Source organism: Pelophylax lessonae (genome assembly GCF_965119305.1).
Source record: "Pelophylax lessonae genome assembly, chromosome: 1".
Taxonomy (NCBI): domain Eukaryota; kingdom Metazoa; phylum Chordata; class Amphibia; order Anura; family Ranidae; genus Pelophylax; species Pelophylax lessonae.
This window is the reverse complement of record NC_138768.1, coordinates 178,361,339-178,382,675: the sequence shown is the minus strand read 5'-3', so window position 1 is coordinate 178,382,675 and position 21,337 is coordinate 178,361,339. Positions and strand designations below refer to the sequence as shown.

Sequence of the window (21,337 nt, the reverse complement as noted above, 5' to 3'; positions counted from 1 at the left end):
GGCGTCTAATTCATTGGTTAGCACCTTTGTTCAGGGGGTGCGACATTTGGCCCCTCCTAGGAGGGAACCTTTGCCTCCATGGGACTTGAACTTGGTTCTGTCTGTGTTACAACAGGCTCCCTTTGAAAAGATCAGGGAGATCTCGTTGTCTCTGTTGTCCAAGAAGGTTGCCTTTTTGGTGGCGATCACTTCGGCTCGCAAGCTTTGTCCTGCAGCTCTCCCTACCTGGTGATTCACAAGGATAAGGTGGTCTTGCGACCTAACCCATCCTTTCTTCTGAAAAGGATCGTTTCACCTTAATGAAGACATTGTCTTGCCTTCGCTCTGCGCGAAGCCTAAGCATCCGAAGGAGGTTGCCTTACATTCCTTGGATGTTGTCCGGGCGATCAGGGTTTACCTGTCGTCCACTAAATCTTTTCGCAAGTCGGATTCCCTCTTTGTCCTTCCTGAGGGACCTCGGAAGGGCATGGCGGCGTTGGCTGCGACCATCGCCAAATGGATCAGACAGACCATTGAGCAAGCCTATGCCTTGAAGGGGAAGGTTCCTCCTTTCCCTGTGAAGGCGCACTCTACCAGATCTTTGAGTACGTCTTGGGCTTACCGTCATCAGGCTTCTGTGGCCCAGGTGTGTAAGGCGGCGACTTGGTCGTCCGTTCACACCTTCTCAAAATTCTATAAGGTGGACGTTCAGGCATCGGCCGATGCCTCCTTTGGCCGTAAAGTTCTGCGGCATTTTCTTAGGGACCCTTGTTTTTTGAGGGCCCTTGGTTATTGGGGTGTTTTACCCCTGGGTTACTTGTTTTCCTGGGTTGTTACTCCTGTTGAGCACGTTTTCCTGTTGCCCAGTTGGTTCTCTTACTGTGGTAAGGTTCCTTTCTCTGATGTGGGTACTGCGTTGCCTTTTCTACGGTTGCGTCTCCCACCCCTCATGTCTACACTGCTTTGGGACGTCCCATTGGTGAAGACTTGGGAAGGGGCGGCGACTGTCGGAGGACGTAAGAGAAAACGGAATTTTTGTAAAATCTTACCGTAAAATTCCTTTCTCTGAGTCCTCCGACAGTCGCCGCCCCCCGCCCCTCTTTTGGGGTTTTTGTGTACTCTTACTGCTATGCTACCAAACTGAGTTGGGAATGCTGGTGCAGGGAGGTATTGACTGAGGGGACAGCCTCTAGGGGTGTGTCTATGCTAAAAGCTTTTGTATTAACAATTCTTGTTGCCTAGCTACTCCTGCGGAGCAAAGGTCAATACCCATTGGTGAAGACTTGGGAAGGGGCGGCGACTGTCGGAGGACTCCGAGAAAGGAATTTTACGGTAAGATTTTACAAAAATTCATTTTTTTCTTTTTTTTTTTTACCTCCTGTGGCATTTGGAGATCCACATCATTATGTGACCCCCTATGTAGTTGTGGGTGTGATTGTGTTTGCCATGTCTCTTTTCAACAGCCTCTTTCTCCTGCTCCTCTTCTTCCTTCATTTCCTCAGGCACCTTCTTCCAAGCTAATTTGTTTTGTATTAGAATATTGTTAATATGCATCATTCTAATATTCTTTATTTTCCATTTTAGGTACCTGGCAACTGGACATTCCTTTGCAAGTTTACATTTTAAGTTCATGGTTGACAAAACTACTGCCAGCAATATTATACATGATACTTGCAGAGCCATCTGGAATGTTCTTAGGGATTTGGTCCTGAAGAAACCCACTACCGAAGACTGGTGCAAGATAGCAGAATTTTTCTGGGACCAATGCAATTTTCCGAATTATGTTGGTGCAATTGATGGAAAACATATCAGAATAGTGAAGCCCATTGGCAGTGGAAGTAAAATCTTCAACTAGAAGAAATACTTTTCATTTGTCTTACTAGCGGTGGCTGATGCCAATTATTGTTTTAGGTATGTAGACATAGGATCATATGGAAGCAGCTCAGACTCGAGCATATTTGCGCGATCCTCTTTCGGAAGAATGTTGAGAGAAAATGGGCTGAACTTTCCACCGGACTGTCCACTGCCAGGGACAAACGGACCCCCACTGCCATTTGTATTTGTTGGGGATGAGGCCTTTGTTCTCAGTCACCATCTACTAAGAAAAAAGGGGGGGTTTGTGCACCTGTGCCTAGGGGTCACCTCAAAATATAAATTAAAGTATAAACGTGCAAAATATATGAATAAGATGTGCAGCCGCAAAAAAACTCATCCTGCCACGGAGATATAATATGGAGTAAAAAAGAGGGGTAATAATACCCCACATTTTCTGCGCTTGCAACTAAAATGTGTAAAATGTGAAATAGTGATTACATTTCAAAAAATGTATATAATGATACCATAAAAATATGTAAAACCCGCATACACCATAGACACTAATACAGTAGTACTGAAGCCGGCTCTAAAAGGAATAATATTATAAATAGTTCTTATTATAAATAACAGTTATTGGTGTCCTTAAAGATCAGTCTATGCTGGGTGTAGTAGTACACCATGCAGGGATGTAAATCCAAGGTAGGAGCCTAAACAACAAATCCAAGTAAAGTAATGCTTGAAATGGAAAGAGGTGAGGGACCACCACTGTGCTCGGGGGGTGTGTGTCAGAAGAACTCACCAGAAAGGTTGGATCCCCTCCTACCTTACGGCAGGGGGATCATTCAGGCTTAGAGAAAAACGTATTCCTCCTCCCAGTGCATTTGCAGTGCTGCTGATCCTCTCGTAGTTCCTGATTATGGGTTCTCCTATGTATTCCTGTATATAGACTCCGTGGGTATCGGATATCAAAAGATAGGAAGCCTCATCGTGAAGTCCATAAAAGTAGTTTATTTAAATATATATGGGTCAGTCATAAAAAAAACTTCATGCATAAGAGACAGACCAGTTAAAAACTTAGTAAAACCAAATAAAAGAAGTTAGTATAGGACCGAACACGGATAGTGCACCCTAACGGCGCGCACTGGAGGTAGCGGGGGACGGGGAACGCCGGTTTCCGCGTGTGTTCCAAGACCTGATGTATGAGGATGTCATACGTTGATGACGAAACGCGTCATTTTGGAACGCACTTAGGACACATGACCGGTAGTTCGGCAGGACGGTCTTGAGCATTACTTTACTTGGATTAGTTGTTTGGGCTACCTTGAATTTACATCCCTGCATGGTGTACTATTACACCCAGCATAGACTGATCTTTATGGACACCAATAACTGTTATTTATAATAAGAACTACCGTATTTATCGGCGTATAACACGCACATGCGTATAACACGCACCTTCACTTTAAGAGGATAGTTTCAGGAAAAAAACATTTTAAATATTTAAAAATAACAGTACACTGCCCCTTTAATTTAACAGCCCGCTCTACATTTCACAGTCCCCCCCATGCACAGTTCATACCCCCTTTTATTACAAATCCCCTTTTACATTGTACAGCTCCCTGCACTCCCAGGAGACCCCCAATCTCCTGGGACAGCCCTGCCAGCTTACTCTAAAGAAAAGCAAAATCACTGCTAGCCCCTTTCCATAGATGCTTCCTAAATTGTGTCACTATTATTGTAAAACGATGCCTCTAATTACCTCAGTAGCTCCGTTCTTCCATGGCCGGTCATGTGACTGCTCTCCTCTGACGTTTAATGGGCAGTCATGTGATCGCTCTCCTCCACCAATCTGAAGCTACACTCAGAGAAGGAGGAGCAGGAGGAGGATAGCAGCCAGTAAGAACAAAGCTAACAAGGTATTTAGAGGCACCATTTTTTAATGACAGTGATATAATGTAGGAAGAATCTATAAAAAAGGGCTGGCAGTGATTTTTTTCTTAAGTGCAGAGTACGCTGGCAGGGCTGTCCCAGGCCCAGGAGAGGCGGGGCGGCCAGCCTGACAACCCCTCCAATGTGTGGCACCCGGGGCGGACCACCCAATCTCTGCCCCTCCCTGTTAGAAAAGGAAATATCAGCGTATAACATGCACCCACTCTTTGCACTATATTTTCAGGGGAAAAAAGTGTGTGTAATACGCCGATAAATACGGTATTTATAATATTATTCCTTTTAGAGCCGGCTTCAGTACTACTATTAGTGTCTATGGTGTATGCGGTTTTTATATATTTTTATGGTATCGTTATATATATTTTTTGAAATGTAATCACTATTTCACATTTTACACATTTTAGTTGCAAGCGCAGAAAATGTGGGGTATTATTACCCCTCTTTTTTACTTCATATTCTATCTCCGTGGCATCTGCTAAGGCCTTATTCCAATCAGTCTCTGAATGTGGACAAAAGAGTATTCAACTACCGCTTAACTAGGGCAAGATGAGTTGTTGAATGTGCTTTTGGCATTTTAGCTAACAACTGGCGGTTCCTACATACAGCTATAAATTTAAAAATGGAGAATGCAATATCTGCGGTCAAAGCAGCATGTGTGCTTCATAACTACTGTATGTTGCACTTCGTGATGGGTACATTCATGAAGACTCCCTCATGCATGATATGGAGGGTGCACGTTGGAGTGCCTGTAGGGGCACAAGCAATGGTGCCACTGTGCGTGAGGAATTCACCTCCTTTTTCATGTCTGCTGCTGGTTCTGTCCCCTGGCAGCAGGATGCTATTGCATAATGTATCCCACGTTCCGGCACAGTCCAATTTTGTATAATTGGTTCTTTTTGTTGTGTTTTCTTATATGTCTATTTATGTGCAATTGCATTCAAATTCTGAACATATTTCCACTTAAAAAATGTTTATATATAATAAAACTACATTGCTTTATCTTCTGTTGTTCTGTGTTCCCAGTATATATACCTATATAGCACAACAGACTGTAATGAAAGTACTCTACAACCACAAAAAAAAACACACATTATGTAACAAGAGTATTTTTTAGTTTTTATATTTTTTTTCTGCATAAATTCTCAAAAAATAAACTTTGTTTGCAGTGAACAATACCAAAAAAAATATATAAATTAACAGGTAAAAAACAAAAAAATGTCCTTTTGTGGGACTTCTAACAAGACCAAACTGTTGGGCTTTATGACTTGAATTTGTCTTTTTTTTTTTTATTCTGCCCTAATGAAAGTCAAAATATTACCAGGTACTTAACAACACCAAAAACAAACAAAAAAAACAACAACAAAAACAATTACAACTGCTGGTAGTTTTTTGGTTCAGTTGACCCACAACCTGAAGTAGTGGATGGGCCAGGGTAATCCGTTGATGCTCCATGGTAGTATTGCCTTTCCTGAAAAGGCGTAACCTGAGTGGGTGTAGGTGGCAAAAGTTGGTGAGTTGTCGGGGGGCCAAGGGTGGAGGCAATGGGGGGGGTGGAATTGGATGTAACGTGGGGCCTGGAGGGATTCAGCATATTACCATAATCATCACAGTATGGGTGGTTTATTGGCCGGCCATACAGTGTACTTGGAGTTGGTGAGTACTGGTGATAAGGGGGATATGTGGGGGGGGGGGCTTGCATACATGCTGAGGCTGTTGTTGGCTCCTCACCCACAAAGGATTGAGCAGTTGACATCAAAGCCATCCTGAACGCACATTTTTTCTCTGGGGGTACCTTTTTACAAATGCCTAAAATTACAGTGAGAAATGCTGTTTTTAAAATGTGTTTTTAAAACACAGGTTTTTGGCCATTTTAGTGGACATCTCATTGACCACCTGTAGAAGTTTATCTATGGGTCTCCCACCACTAGCTCTTCACCTTGTAGATCTTCGGCAAGGCCTAGAAACATCGCTAAGCCCCAGTTCAGCCTCCTCCTCAACTGGAGAAACATTCCCGGAGATTGGTCTTGACATGGTTTCCTCTAAAGACTCTCCCTGGTCAACAGTGTCTTGTAATTCCTCCTCCTCTGCTGCCCCCTCTGACTCCTCTTCCTCTGGCAAACCCTGTGAGCTGCCTTGCCAGCTTGCTTGGGTTCTGAAATACAAATCAAATATTTTTAATTGTATGAATTATTATAACATTTTATATTTAAACTACAGTAAATATACCTGCTGACAACTTACTATCGCATTTCCAACACCGGTTTTAAAAATTCAAGCTCCCGGGCATGGGCATATGGGGCTAGTCTTTTAGACCCAGAACCACTCCTTCCTTCTTGCAGTTTATGGAGATACCGGTTGTAACAGTCTTTGAGACTTCTCCATCGTGTTTGTAATGAGTGCACTGCAAAACATAAAGACAATGCCAAGTTCAAATAATTTTGCTTTCAGATACCTGGCCATAGGTCATTCATTTGCTAGGCTGCATAATGAGTTGATAGTGGGAAACAACCGCAATCTATAATATCCATTACACCTACAGAACAATCTGAGATGTGCTAAAGGATGTGGTCAGGGCTGTCTTTAATATTGATTGGACCCTGGACAAATATTTTCTTGGGCCCCCCCACAATCAGACTAGACCGAGAGATTTTCCGGTGGCTGCAGGAAAGAAAAGAATGAAAATAGCTTGATTCCCCCACTAACACAGACAGATTCCCTCCTGCAAAACCATTGTGTTCCCCAGTAGGGGAAGACGTCCCCCGAGGAGAACACAGTGCACATTATTACCATTCACCGATTGGTTGCTAGCGATTATTGCACATCATTGCTGCTCATCTATTGGTTGCTAGAGCTTACTGCACAGCATTACCGCTCACTCAATACCTTGCTAGAGGTTACTGCACTTAACTATTTAATGATTGCCTGCAACTCATCCCCTTTCCTCCTCTGCAAGCTCCAGTCCTGCCCTGGTATAAGGAATAATGGGTGCAAGTTGCAATGTGATAAGTAGCATATATAAACCACTTACATTTTTCTGACCTTTCTGTAGCTGATAAAGAGTCCCACGTTTCATAATATATGCGAGCCACTTCCAACCATGCTCTCTCCTTCTCCACATGATCCTTGTATAATGGATCTCTGATGTCGTATACTGCTGGACGTTCTCTGACAAGCCGGATGATTTCTTCATTGTCATGAACTTGTCGCTTGTTCTTTCTTGGCCTGGGCATGCTTCCTGCCATCTCCCATGCTCCTCTACCATGAGCTTTGTGAAGTGATGTGTTTGGGAGGAGCAGAGATCATGTGATTTCGCCGGAAGATTAGAAAATTAAAAAAAAATATACTGTACTTCCGTGCAAGTCGTAACGAAGTCGCGTTGACATACTGTACATCTAAACAAATAAACAGTGCTGCGCCAGAAAAAACACAACAAATTGTTAAAGAATATAATCAATATAGGTGCTTCCAGTGTCCAAAAAAGTGATAAATTGCATAAGTGACTCGTGTCTCGTGATAAATTGCATAAGTGACAAATCTTCACATCTGTGATCACCACTGTAAATCCGTGATGTGCTCCACTTCACCGCCACCAGAAATCAAAGCCTCTCACCTTAAATACTGACCCAAGAATAAACCCGGGCAAGAAGCAGCTTTACCCCACAAGGGTCAAAAGGTGGTGTGGAGGATCTTCATTAGGACACCTACAAAGATTCCCAAAGCAGGTTCCACTCTCCCCAGAAGCAGAGACCAGGCATAGAAAGGAAAAGCACAAAGGATCTAATGCTCTCTGTATGGATAAATCAGCAAGATATTTATTTGATTAAAATACTCACAATCGAGCACTAGACAAGTGCATATAAAAACACAAGCTCCGCACAGCTGAGAGGATGTGACGTCTGTCAGGATAGGCTCCGCCCCCTGTACGCGTTTCGGCGTCGCCTATCTTTGTTGTGTTTTTTCTGGCGCAGCACTGTTTGTTTAGATTTTGACTGTGGAGTGAATAACACTGTTTTGTGTTAGCAGCCGGACACTTAAGATTTTTTACACTGAGCACGGTAGTAATTAATATAACACGTCTCAATTTCATTTTTATCACTATTGTGCTGATAGTTTTACACTTTTATGCATTGACATACATGTACTGCGACTTAGCTCCGACTTACATTATCTTCTATGAGGGACAAGTCGCACTGAAGTCATCAAAAAGTAGTGCAAAAACCTTTTCTGGTGTAAAGAAAAAAAAACTAATCAGTTTTTTTATTTTTTTAATAAATCTCCTTTAAGGGCGCTTGGCAGGGTGCGTATCCTATGCCTACATACATTTTCTAATAGGTCTCTCATCTCATCTCAAAAAGTTGGGAGGTATGAGAGCTGATTGGAGGGAAGGGACACCCCCCTCCCTCTTCACACAGCACACAGGAACAGAGCTAAGGCTGTTGATCACAGGCTGTGTGCTTGAGCTCTCTCCAGGTCATCTTTTTTTTAGAAGTGACTCATTCAGATAGCACAGGAAAGAGGCAGCAGAGAGAAATAACACTTAATGCTCTGGATTGAGACAAGCACACACAATAGAGGTATGTGCTTTGTTTATATTTAATGTCAGAGGCGTACAACGACTTTAAAGCTTTAAAAAAAACCCGTAGTTAAGCTTTAGGGGTACATTCACACCAGATCCAGTGGGACTGCATTGGGCGGCAAATACCTTGGCTTTGGTGTGCCTTGTTCATACCACTGCTTTGCAGTGGAGTGCGGCAGTGTGCCGTACTTTATTCTGCCACAGCATAGTGCGAGGCTACCCACCGCCTCACACTGCATGGCTGGCAATTAAACTTAATGAAATGTTTCTGTGATATTTCAATAAATTGAATTAAAATACAAAAAAGTGAAAAATGCGTTGCGCCAAAATCTGCGCATTGGCACCGCAGTACCACATGCCAGCTGCTGCATTATTGCAGCGGCTGGTGGGAACTAAACCTAAGTAAAAAAAAAAAAAGAAAAAAAATCTATATTCCATTATTAGCATTTACTGCTACAATCATTTAAATAGGAACTGCTATTATATCGAAGAGTCCAAGCTCCAAAAAGATTATTTTATTAGGCTTAGGTCAAAGAACCTCTTGACTTTTCAGTATGCTTTCAAAATAATTATGGCTACACAACATACTATATCCAGATCTAAGCTGCAGAAATCATTTTGACTATGAATTATGAAAAGAGCTTTATTTCTTTGAGCAGAACATAAACAATGCCTGCAGCCCAGTATTTTACAGATGACCATCTACACCTGAACATTTATAACTCAGAGAACTAATGATTCATGCTTTTTCACCATGATTCCAGTCTCAGTTCACCTACCAGTAAATAATTTATTGCGAGACTCTACATATATAAATAATAAAATGCCCAATAAAGACTCTAGTATCTAAAGTACCTATAAATGTTGCAATGCACAGTTATAACAACACGTTTAGGATGAGCTGAATTAATAATAAAATATGTCTCCTGTTTTTTTTTTTTTTTTTTAATAATAAAGTTTAGTTAAATTAAACTATTTAATAATATTTAATAATTTAATTTTACTTGGTTTATGAAGCCACTGGTGATTTCACATAGGCAAATTAGGAAATCACTCAAAAGAGACACATCAAGTACATTGAAATTTCTTATCTTTCTTGTTTAACCACTAGTGTCCCAAGCTAATTCTTACACTTCTCTCATACATGTAAAAATTAGCATTTTTTTTTACTGGATAATTACTTCCAAACCCCCAAACATTATATATTTTCTTAAAACAAAGGCTTGGGAGAAAAAAATGTTGGTAGTTGCACTTTTTTATGTAACGTGCTATTTGCGCAAGTGCAATTTTTATGGAAAGATATACGTTAATGAATTTTAGTGCAGAAAAATACAATTTAATATGCAATTTTTGGTAAAATATAAAAGATTATGTTATGCCAAGTAAAAAGATACCCAATATGTCACGCTTTGAAATTGCCTACCATGTGGAATGGCGACAAATTATGGTATTTTAAGCGGAACTAAACCCATCGATTTATTGATTTTAAAAAACAGTTACGTTCCTGGCAAGCTGGGAATACTAACTGTCACATTTTCTTGTGCTCAGTGGCATATCATCCATGCGTGCTGGGTGTTCACTGCACATGGGCCCCACTGTGACCCACACTGCACACATAGATGATCCCCTGGTTGAGAGTGGGGGATGATCAGTGCGGCAGGAGGGACAGATACAAGCACTGATTCCCCTGTATAGCCTTCAGTGAAGCAGCTGGCAGCTGCTAGAGGGAGAGGAGGAGAAGCGGCTGTCAGCTGCTTCACTGAAGGCTATACAGGGGAATCAGTGCTTGTATCTGTCCCTCCTGCGGCACTGATCATCCCCCACTGTCCCCCGTGTCCTCCTGCTCCGGCCCCCCTTCGTGTCCTCCTCCTTTGGCCCCCCTCCGTGTCCTGCATACTCCTCCTCCACCCCTCTTGTCCTCCAGCATCCGGCTTCCCTCCTCTCCTCTCCTGCCGGCTGCTGTGGGGAATGTCAGGATGGAGAGCAGAGGAAGAGGCCAGTAAATATGTCATTTACCGGCCCCTTCCTTTTCTGAATTGGATCGCTACCAAACGCTCCTGTTTCCTTTGATAACTGAGTATAGTAAACTGTGTTTCCTCTGTTTTAGTTTATGAATGAACAGGAGCCTCTGTCTCCTGTTCATTCATCTTCAGCGCTGAGAAAGGGACTAGGAAATCTCAGTCCCTTTCTCTGTCTCAAAGGGGAGATGTCAGGGGCCTGTTTAGACGCCTGATATCTCACCAAAGCCTCCCAACAGGGCTGATAAAAAAAAAAATGCAATAAATATTTAAAAATGTAATTGTAAAACAATTATAAAAAATAAAAGTGTAAAAAAATAATATAAAATAAAAAACTACTGACAACATCCTCCCCCTGCCCTAGCGACACTGTCCCCTGCCCCAAATCTCCTCCCTCCCCCCCCCAATAAAAAAAGCATTGTGAAAATTTTTTTAAAAAAACGAACCACTTTAGCCCCAGAAGATTTGGCTGCTCAAAGACCAGGCCCTATTTTGTGATTCGGCACTGCGTCACTTTAATGGACAATTGCGCGGTCATGCAACGCTGTACCAAAACGAAATTGATGTCCCTTTTTCCCCCACAAACAGAGCTTCCTTTTGGTGGCATTTGATTACCTGTGCGTTTTTTATTTTTTGCGCTATAAACAAAAAAGTGACAATTTTGAAAAAAATAACAATATTTTTCACATTTTTTTATATGAAATTCAGAAAAAAGAATATAAAAATCAAAATGTTTTAACATTGTAGGCCAATTTGTTTTCTGCTACATATTTTTGGTAAAAAAAATCGCAATAAGCGTGTTTTGGTTGGTTTGCGCAAAAGTTATTGGGTTTACTAACTACGGAAAAGATTTATGTCATTTGTATTGTTTTTTTTTTTAACTAGTAATGGCGGCGATCAGCGATTTTTTTTTTTTTGCAGGACTACGACATTGCGACGGACAGATCGGACCCCTGACTGACATTTTTGACACTTTTGGGAGTACCAGTGACATTACTACAGGGAGTGCAGAATTATTAGGTAAATGAGTATTTTTGAGGATTAATTTTATTATTGAACAACAACCATGTTCTCAATGAACCCAAAAAACTCATTAATATCAAAGCTGACTATTTTTGGAAGTAGTTTTTAGTTTGTTTTTAGTTTTAGCTATTTTAGGGGGATATCTGTGTGTGCAGGTGACTATTACTGTGCATAATTATTAGGCAACTTAACAAAAATCAAATATACAGTATACCCATTTCAATTATTTATTTTTACCAGTGAAACCAATATAACATCTCAACATTCACAAATATACATTTCTGACATTCAAAAACAAAACAAAAACAAATCAGTGACCAATATAGCCACCTTTCTTTGCAAGGACACTCAAAAGCCTGCCATCCATGGATTCTGTCAGTGTTTTGATCTGTTCACCATCAACATTGCGTGCAGCAGCAACCACAGCCTCCCAGACACTGTTCAGAGAGGTGTACTGTTTTCCCTCCTTGTAAATCTCACATTTGATGATGGACCACAGGTTCTCAATGGGGTTCAGATCAGGTGAACAAGGAGGCCATGTCATTAGCTTTTCTTCTTTTATACCCTTTCTTGCCAGCCACGCTGTGGAGTACTTGGACGCGTGTGATGGAGCATTGTCCTGCATGAAAATCATGTTTTTCTTGAAGGATGCAGGCTTCTTCCTGTACCACTGCTTGAAGAAGGTGTCTTCCAGAAACTGGCAGTAGGACTGGGAGTTGAGCTTGACTCCATCCTCAACCCGAAAAGGCCCCACAAGCTCATCTTTGATGATACCAGCCCAAACCAGTACTCCACCTCCACCTTGCTGGCGTCTAAGTCGGACTGGAGCTCTCTGCCCTTTACCAATCCAGCCACGGGCCCATCCATCTGGCCCATCAAGACTCACTCTCATTTCATCAGTCCATAAAACCTTTGAAAAATCAGTCTTGAGATATTTCTTGGCCCAGTCTTGACGTTTCAGCTTGTGTGTCTTGTTCAGTGATGGTCGTCTTTCAGCCTTTCTTACCTTGGCCATGTCTCTGAGTATTGCACACCTTGTGCTTTTGGGCACTCCAGTGATGTTGCAGCTCTGAAATATGGCCAAACTGGTGGCAAGTGGCATCTTGGCAGCTGCACGCTTGACTTTTCTCAGTACATGGGCTGTTATTTTGCGCCTTGGTTTTTCCACACGCTTCTTGCGACCCTGTTGACTATTTTGAATGAAATGCTTGATTGTTCGATGATCACGCTTCAGAAGCTTTGCAATTTTAAGAGTGCTGCATCCCTCTGCAAGATATATCACTATTTTTGACTTTTCTGAGCCTGTCAAGTCCTTCTTTTGACCCATTTTGCCCAAGGAAAGGAAGTTGCCTAATAATTATGCACACCTGATATAGGGTGTTGATGTCATTAGACCACACCCCTTCTCATTACAGAGATGCACATCACCTAATATGCTTAATTGGTAGTAGGCTTTCGAGCCTATACAGCTTGGAGTAAGACAACATGCTTAAAGAGGATGATGTGGTCAAAATACTAATTTGCCTAATAATTCTGCACTCCCTGTACAGTAATCAGTGCTAAAAATATGCACTGTTACTGTAAAAATGACACTGGCAGGGAAGGGGTTAACTTTACTGGTGATCAAGGGGCTAAGTGTGTCCCTAGGGGCATGATTCTAACTGTGGAGGGGCATGGCTTGTGATGTAATCACAGAGATATGTGATCCTACATAGCAGGATCGCATAGCCTCTGTGATTACTTTAGTGAGAATGACAGATGGCTGTGTTTACATCAGCTGTCTGTCCTTCTCTCACTGCAGCGGGAGATCGCGAGTGGCCGGCGGCCATCGGAGAAGCCAGTCACACGCACTGACTCCCCAGCCGACGAGCGCGGTTGCCCCCTAGCTTCTCCCAGGCTAACGCAGTACATGTACGGCACTTTGCCTGGGAGCGGCAGACTGTACAACTGCGGCGGGCGGTCAGCAAGTAGTTAATTTGTTAAAAATAATTACATAAAAAGAAAAAACTACTGACACATTACACTGGTCCACTGGCACCATCCACTGTCCCTTGCACTTACTATCCACCTCCATACACTCCGCACTCCTCTCCTGTACATAGTACTCACCTCCATACACTCCCGACTCCTCTCCTGCACATACTACCCACCACCATCCACTCCGCACTCCTGTCCTGCACATAATACCCACCTCCATACACTCCTCTCCTGTACTGACTACCCACCGCCGTACACTCCATACCCCTCTCCTGCACATAGTACTCACCTCCATACACTCCCGACTCCTCTCCTGCACATACTACCCACCACCATCCTCTCCGCACTCCTGTCCTGCACATAATACCCCTCTTCATACACTCCTCTCCTGCACATAATACCCACCTCCACACACTCCTCTCCTGCACATAATACCCACCTCCATACACTCCTCTCCTGTACTGACTACCCACCGCCTACACTCCATACCCCTCTCCTGCACATACTAGCCACCATTGAACACTCCACACTGTACATTCCCTATTTAACATTACCACATTCTGCAATGTAAGTCATCTCAGACTCTATTGAATCACACCCCCTTTAAGCCACACCAAATATTTAGCGCAATTTAAGCCTCGCACACATTTCATCACATTTTTTTTAATCAATGCCTGGGGCCCACTTTTTTATTTTGCACACAGGCCCACTGATTTCATAATACGCCCCTGCTTGTGCTTTCAACCAATCTGTCAAATCATCAAATGGCTGGAGTCATAACTGATCACAGGTGCAGCACCGTGGCAGTTGCAGATCAAACAGAGGTTAAGATGGCAGCCTCCTTGGCTGAAAAGGATAGGAGAGTTCTTGCTCTTACTATGATGTTTGTGGTAATACCTCACATGCGTGATGCAATCCCTGTGTACATATGCATGCAGGGCCGACATATGTGTTCACCTTAGCGTGTGAGCATGGGGGGGGACTTTACATTTTTTATTATTCATGTTATATAATGATTTTTTTTTACACTTTTTAGCTAATTTGTCAATTAGGTTTATTGCCATCACACAGGGTGAACAGCATCCCTTGTGATAGCATGGGCCTTGACAGGTCCTCTGGTCGTGACCCCAAATCTCTTCTCTGCACTCAAAAGCATCTGATCAAAGTGAGATCGGCTTGTTCAGATGCTGTTACAAGCCGATGATGGTTTTTAAACAACAAACCAAAACCAAAAGTGATAAAATCCTCACCACTTCTGGTTTCATAGACCATAGAGAGGATCGTTAAACTTTGGTTCCTTCTTCATCTTTAAGGTCAGACAGCGAAATCTCTGGTTTCAAATTCCGGCTACCCAGTGGAAACGGAGATCCCGGAAAGGCGCACGGGGGAAGGTGGTGATGTTGGGGAGACCACTTTCAACCGCATGTAAAACTATATATAGCCATTTGGATTACTTTTACATGATAGATAATCACCGTCTGAAAAAAAGATATATAGATGTTTAGATGGAAATGTACATATTTTTATATACAGTGCTATACACAGTGCTGTATTGTACTACATTTCTGTAGGATGCAGTGTGGTTGGCTACATATTATTGTGTATGTACACTAAAAAACAAACCACTAAGTGCAATAAGCTACCTGCAATCATTTATAAGGTATGTCTAAATACATGTTCATTTTAATAGCAAAAGGATATAAAACAAAACATCAAACATACCGAATGTAAGGGGTTAAATACAGCAAAGCCCTAAAAAAAAGCCTGTACAGTCCACGCAAGGATAGCTGGAATGTAGTTCAGAGTAGCAGCTTTAATAGCTGTGCAGCTGATAGGGTAGTTAACATAGGCTTTATCAATGATAAATCAAGATACCATGAATGAAAATAATATCCACTCATATGAAAAGCTGGATAAGTGCACATCCAGAAAATCATGGAGTGCCTCCCTCTTCCTCCCCAACATTCCGAGGATAGCTTTGAAACATTATCATTGCAAGTAGGGATGCTTTGCTCAACCTGAAGCTCTGTGTGTAGACAATCTGATTCCTGGTTCACCTGCTTGGTTGTGCCATTACGCTACACAGACGGCACCGTGATTACAGCAATCTTTTAGGATCCTCTCACTTCACATCTCTACTCAAATTTGGATGCTCACAGTTCTAGCTTTTCATTAGTGGATATTTTTCCAGGAAGTTGAGGATGATGTAATACTGCACCTTGGTGCCAGGAAAGCATCTGGTTAGAAAACTGGAGGGTGCAGCCTTCCAGTTCCACCAGATGGCAATGCCCCATAGGTGCATGGCCCTGCTATTTGCAGAGCTACTCCACATATCTCAGCAGTCTTTGCCTTTTTTTCACACATATGCTGCTGACCTTTGTGATTTGCAGCCTCTGTCTGCTGTGTATCAGTCATGGTAAATTTACACACCCGATTCCAAAAAAGTTGGGACACTGTACAAATTGTGAATAAAAACAGAATGCAATGATGTGGAAGTTTCAAATTTTAATATTTTATTCCGAATACAACATAGATGACATATCAAATGTTTAAACTGAGAAAATGTATCATTTTAAGTGAAAAATAAATTGATTTTAAATTTTATGGCATCAACACATCTCAAAAAAGTTGGGACAAGGCCTTTCAGCATTGATGGTGCCTTTCCAGATGTGTAAGCTGCCCATGCCACACGCACTCATGCAACCCCATACCATCAGAGATGCAGGCTTCTGAACTGAGCGCTGATAACAACTTGGGTTGTCCTTGTCCTCTTTAGTCCGGATGACATGACGTCCCAGTTTTCCAAAAAGAACTTCAAATTTTGATTCGCCTGACCACAGAACAGTTTTCCACTTTGCCACAGTCCATTTTAAATGAGCCTTGGCCCAGAGAAAACGCCTGTGCTTCTGGATCATGTTTAGATTTGGCTTCTTTTTTGGCTTATAGAGTTTTAGCTGGCAACGGCGAATGGCACGGTGGATTGTGTTCACCGACAATGTTTTCTGGAAGTATTCCTGAGCCCATGTTGTGATTTCCATTACAGTAGCATTCCTGTATGTGATGCAGTGCCATCTAAGGGCCCGAAGATCATGGGCATCCAGTATGGTTTTTCGGCCTTGACCCTTACGCACAGAGATTGTTCCAGATTCTCTGAATCTTTGGAGGATATTATGCACTGTAGATGATGATAACTTCAAACTCTTTGCAATTTTTCTCTGAGAGACCCCTTTCTGATATTGGTCCACTATTTTTCGCCTCAGCATTAGGGGAATTGGTGATCCTCTGCCCATCAAGGGGGCGGTAACACTTTTCGGAGAATCCACAATTCGCTCCTTCATCAGACCCAAGAATTGTGCATGCTCCGAAATTCGTTAACGCCCACCTTGATGTCAGCTCTGGTCAATAGGTTCTAGTTTGGTTCCAGAAGTCCATCGGCCATCTTGCTTCCTCGCTTCTCCCTCTTCTGTCACAACTGTGGACGAGCACTCCCTCCCCTAGAGGCGTAGGACCCTACAAGATTCCTAATACACAGACTGATATGCCCATTTTATCTACTACCTTGTAAGTGTTTTTAACCGCTTTTTGTGAATAAATACTCTTAATACTGCACTTAGAAGCGCCTTCTGTTTTTTTCCTTTACTTTCCTCCAGAGTTGCTTCCTCTACCTGAAGTTCTCCCCCAGTCTCTCCTCCTTCCCTTACCCTGCTGAAGTAACCTCTTGACTTCCCTATCTCTTGCTTGAGGTTACAGATGTTGCAGTGGATGGAAATGGAGAATCTTGTGGAGTAGAGGGAGGTGGAAAGTGAAAATCCTCAACCTAAAGTGCTGCTGCAAGTGCTTCCCAGTCTCTCCTCCTTCCCTTACCCTGATGTTGATGCTGATGCTGATGTAACCTCTTGACTTCCCTGCCTCTTGGTTGAGGTTGCAGTGGATGCAGATGGAGAATCTTGTGGAGTAGAGGGAGGGCGAAAGTGAAAGTCCTCTACCTAAAATGCTGCTGCAAGTGCTCCCCCAATCCCTCCTCCTTCCCTTAACCCCGATGTTGAAGCTGATGCTGTTGTAACAATAATCTAGTACAGTTGCATGTATTTCCTGTATTTCAATGTATTTCCTGACAGAAGGGCCCTATTCCTCTTCTTTTTACCTTATGGCATATTCTGCACCACATTGGCAAGTACCCAGCTGTCATTTTTTTGTTGGGAAGGTCACACCTACCCTCAACCAGCATGTGGAAGTTAATGGTCAGCAGTAGGATGCACATAAAGACAGACAAGTGTTTTACTGTGTTTTAACCTACACATGAAATTGATAAGCGTTAGCACCTGCTTGGTATATTTGCTTATTCATTCACCTGATTCTAATTCTAAAAAATCCCTTACTTTGTGCAAGTGTACAAAGTGTGCAAAGTTAATAACTGATTCTGGTTTAAAACCAAAGGGTAGTCACACCAAATATTGATTTGGACCAGGAGATTTCTGGATGTGTCAGTTTCTTAAGGCACTTCGATTTTTTTTAAAGTAAACATGTAATAAGAAATAACGGGGCTGCTATTGCTGACCTCCTAGAAACATTAGTTGACTCACCATTTTCAAACTTCCTGAGTCTTTAACCTGGAACAAATATGCAGATCAGATAAGACAGAGAAAGTCTGAAGTGATCATCTGCATACTGGTTCCAGGTACATTTGTTGAAGTATTGAAGCTAGAACATCAGCATGACAGCCAGGCAATCAGCACTATCAGAAGTAGAAGTAGCAATAGCAGCCTCCAGGTTTCTCTCGTGGCAGGTGTTCTTTAAGGCCATGTTCTTATGTTATATTGATGTTACATTTTCTATTACACTGTACTTATATTTCTTTTAATATTTTTTTTTTTTTGGCTTTTGAATCAGAGCAAAATGCCCATTGTAAAAATACCAGTGGTACAGAAATTTGGAATTTTATCAACTAAATATCACCAAGAACTCCAAAAACAACTTTTGGAGAGAAACGAAGAAAGCCATGGAGAAAAAAACACTAGTCACAGGTAAACGATAAAAATAAATCAGATTCATAAAAATTCAACTTTTTTATTGGTGAACTGATGTATGGTAAAGACATACAAAGCAAAGAGAGCTAATGAAAGCTGAAAATGTGTTATGCTAAATAACGTGTTATAGCTTAAAGTGGTTGTAAACCCCATTCATGAAATTTAAGCTGAGCACATATATATGTAGTGATTACTTATCTCTCTCCTAAACTCTAAGGGTCATTTCTCTCTGGGGCTTTGTTCCTCAGTTATCAGCATGTGTCACTTCAGACAAGTTCTCCGACACATGAGCTCAAAATTTCTGTCGGGGAGGGTGCTTAGAGGGAGGTAAGCAGGGAGCTTGTCTATTTAGAATACAGCTCTTGATGTTCATTTGTTCCTCGGTCTATGTGGAGGGTGGTGTGTCCCTTTCCTCCAATCAGCTCTTACACAGTGTAAGCCTAGTCTCCCCACCCACCCCTATATAAAGCTGAAAGATTTTTAACACAATCTGCACTTTTCAAACGGTGTAGAAAGGGGAAGACAGCAGATATACAAGTAAAACCTATGTAGGAGGATTTGTTTCATCTCTGTTTATCATCCGACGCTATTCACTCCACTGAGTATATGTGAGGGCTTACAGCCACTTTAATGAATTTATGAATTAACAAATCTACCTATATCTCTATATTTTCAAAATGTTATCTATCTATCTATCTATCTATCTATCTATCTATCTATCTATCTATCTATCTATCTATCTATCTATCTATCTATCTATCTATCTATCTATCTATCTATCTATCTATCTATCTATCTATCTATCTATCAATTTATCGATCCATCTATCTACACAGGACCTGAGTGAAGGGGGACCCATTGTGCCCTGTCACGCACTACACACCCCAAGTAATCTATTGTATTTCATCTGCAGCACTGGATCCACTGCATCATCTCCCTTGCCTGGAAGGGGGGGTGCTTATGAGTTAGAGGCGGATGCAATGTGCAGTGCCGATTTGATCAGCAGTGGCCAGGACAGCGTGTTTACAAACAGCACGGAGGAGGCCCAATCTGATCTGCCTCCCATCCTATCCCTGCTGAGTTTGCCCCATGCACACTCCACCCCTAACTTGTACACTCTCTCACATCCTCTCTCACCCCCCTCTCTCACAACCCTCTCTCACAACCCCCTCTCTCTCTCCCCCTCTCTCTCTCTCTCACCCCCCTTCTCTCTCCCACCCCCCTCTCTCTCCCCTATCTCTTACCCCCCCTTCTCTTTTTCTCACCCCCTCTCTCTGTCCCACTCTTTCCCTCTGACCAGCTCTGCCATAAGATGTAAAATGCATTAAAATGTACGTTTTAATACATTTCAAAATGTTTGTTTTCATTTATTTAAAATAGAATGTGTATGTGTCTATTTATGTGCTTATGTGTATATATATATATATATATATATATATATATATATATATATATATATATATATATATTGAACAAAATTATAAATGCAACAATTTTTGCCCCCATTTTTCATGAGCTGAACTCAAAGATCTAAGACTTTTTCTATGTACACAAAATGCCTATTTCTCTCAAATATTGTTCACCCATCTGTCTAAATCTGTGATAGTGAGCACTTCTCCTTTGCAGAGATAATCCATCCACCTCACAGGTGTGGCATATCAAGATGCTGATTAGACAGCATTATTATTGCACAGGCGTGTCTTAGGCTGGCCACAAGAAAGGCCACTCTAAAATGTGTAGTTTTACTGTATTGGGGGGGGGGGGGGGGGACCGAAAACCAGTCAGTATTTGTTGTGACCACCATTGGCCTCAGGCAGTGCATTACATCTCCTTCACATAGCGTTGATCAGGTTGTTGATTGTGGCCTGTGGAATGTTGGTCCACTCCTCTTCAATGGCTGTGCGAAATTGCTGGATATTGGCAGGACCCGGAACACACTGTCGTATACGCGGATCCAGAGCATCCCAAACATGCTCAATGGGTGACATGTCCGGTGAGTATGGTGGCCATGCAAGAACTGGGATGTTTTCAGCTTCCAGGAATTGTGTACAGAATTGTGTACAGATCTTTGCAACATGGGGCCGTGCATTATCATGCTGCAACATGAGGTGAAGGTCATGGATAAATGGCACAACAGAATCTTGTCACGGTATCTCTGTGCATTTAAAATGCCATCAATAAAATGCACCTGTATTTGTTGTCCATAACATACGCCTGCCCATACCATAACCCCCACCACCACTATGGGCCACTCGATCCACAACATTGACATCAGCAAACCGCTCACCCACATGACGCCATACACACTGTCTGCCATCTGCACTGTACAGTGAAAACCGTGATTCATCCGTGAAGCGAACACCTCTCCAAAGTGCCAGACGCCATCAAATGTGAGCATTTGCCCACTCAAGTCGGTTACGACGACGAACTGCAGTCAGATCGAGACCCCAATGAGGACGATGAGCATGCAGATGAGCTTCCCTGAGACAGTTTCTGACAGTTTGTGCAGAAATTCTTTGGTTATGCAAACCGATTGTTGCAGCAGCTGTCTGGTGACTGCTCTCAGATGATCTTGGAGGTGAAGATGCTGGATGTGAAAGTCCTGGACTGGGGTGGTTACATGTGGTCTGCGGTTGTGAGGCCGGTTAGATGTACTGCCAAACTCTCTGAAACGCCTTTGGAGACGGCTTATGGTAGAGAAATGAACATTCAATTTACGTGCAACAGCTCTGGTGGACATTCCTGCAGTCAGCATGCCAACTGCACACTCCCTCAAAACTTGGGACATCTGTGGCATTGTGCTGTGTGATAAAACTGCACATTTTAGAGTGGCCTTTTATTGTGGCCAGCCTAAGGCACACCTGTGCAATAATCATGCTGTCTAATCAGCATCTTGGTATTACCACACATCTGTGAGGTGGATGGATTATCTCAGAAAAGGAAAAAGAAAAGGAGTGCTCACTAACACAGATTTA

The 21,337-nt window shown here is 42.3% G+C and overlaps 1 protein-coding gene across 1 annotated transcript in view; it reads left to right on the top strand.

The window, feature by feature from the left end:
• Positions 1–18,228: 18,228 nt before the first annotated feature.
• Positions 18,229–21,337, top strand: part of TMEM232 (transmembrane protein 232) — a 288,164-nt gene continuing 285,055 nt past the window's right edge. Inside the window, exon 1 of the mRNA XM_082243125.1 lies at positions 18,229–18,359. Coding sequence (XP_082099251.1) covers positions 18,232–18,359 — 128 coding nt within the window. The 5' untranslated portion in view covers positions 18,229–18,231. The remainder of the gene's footprint in view (positions 18,360–21,337) is intronic.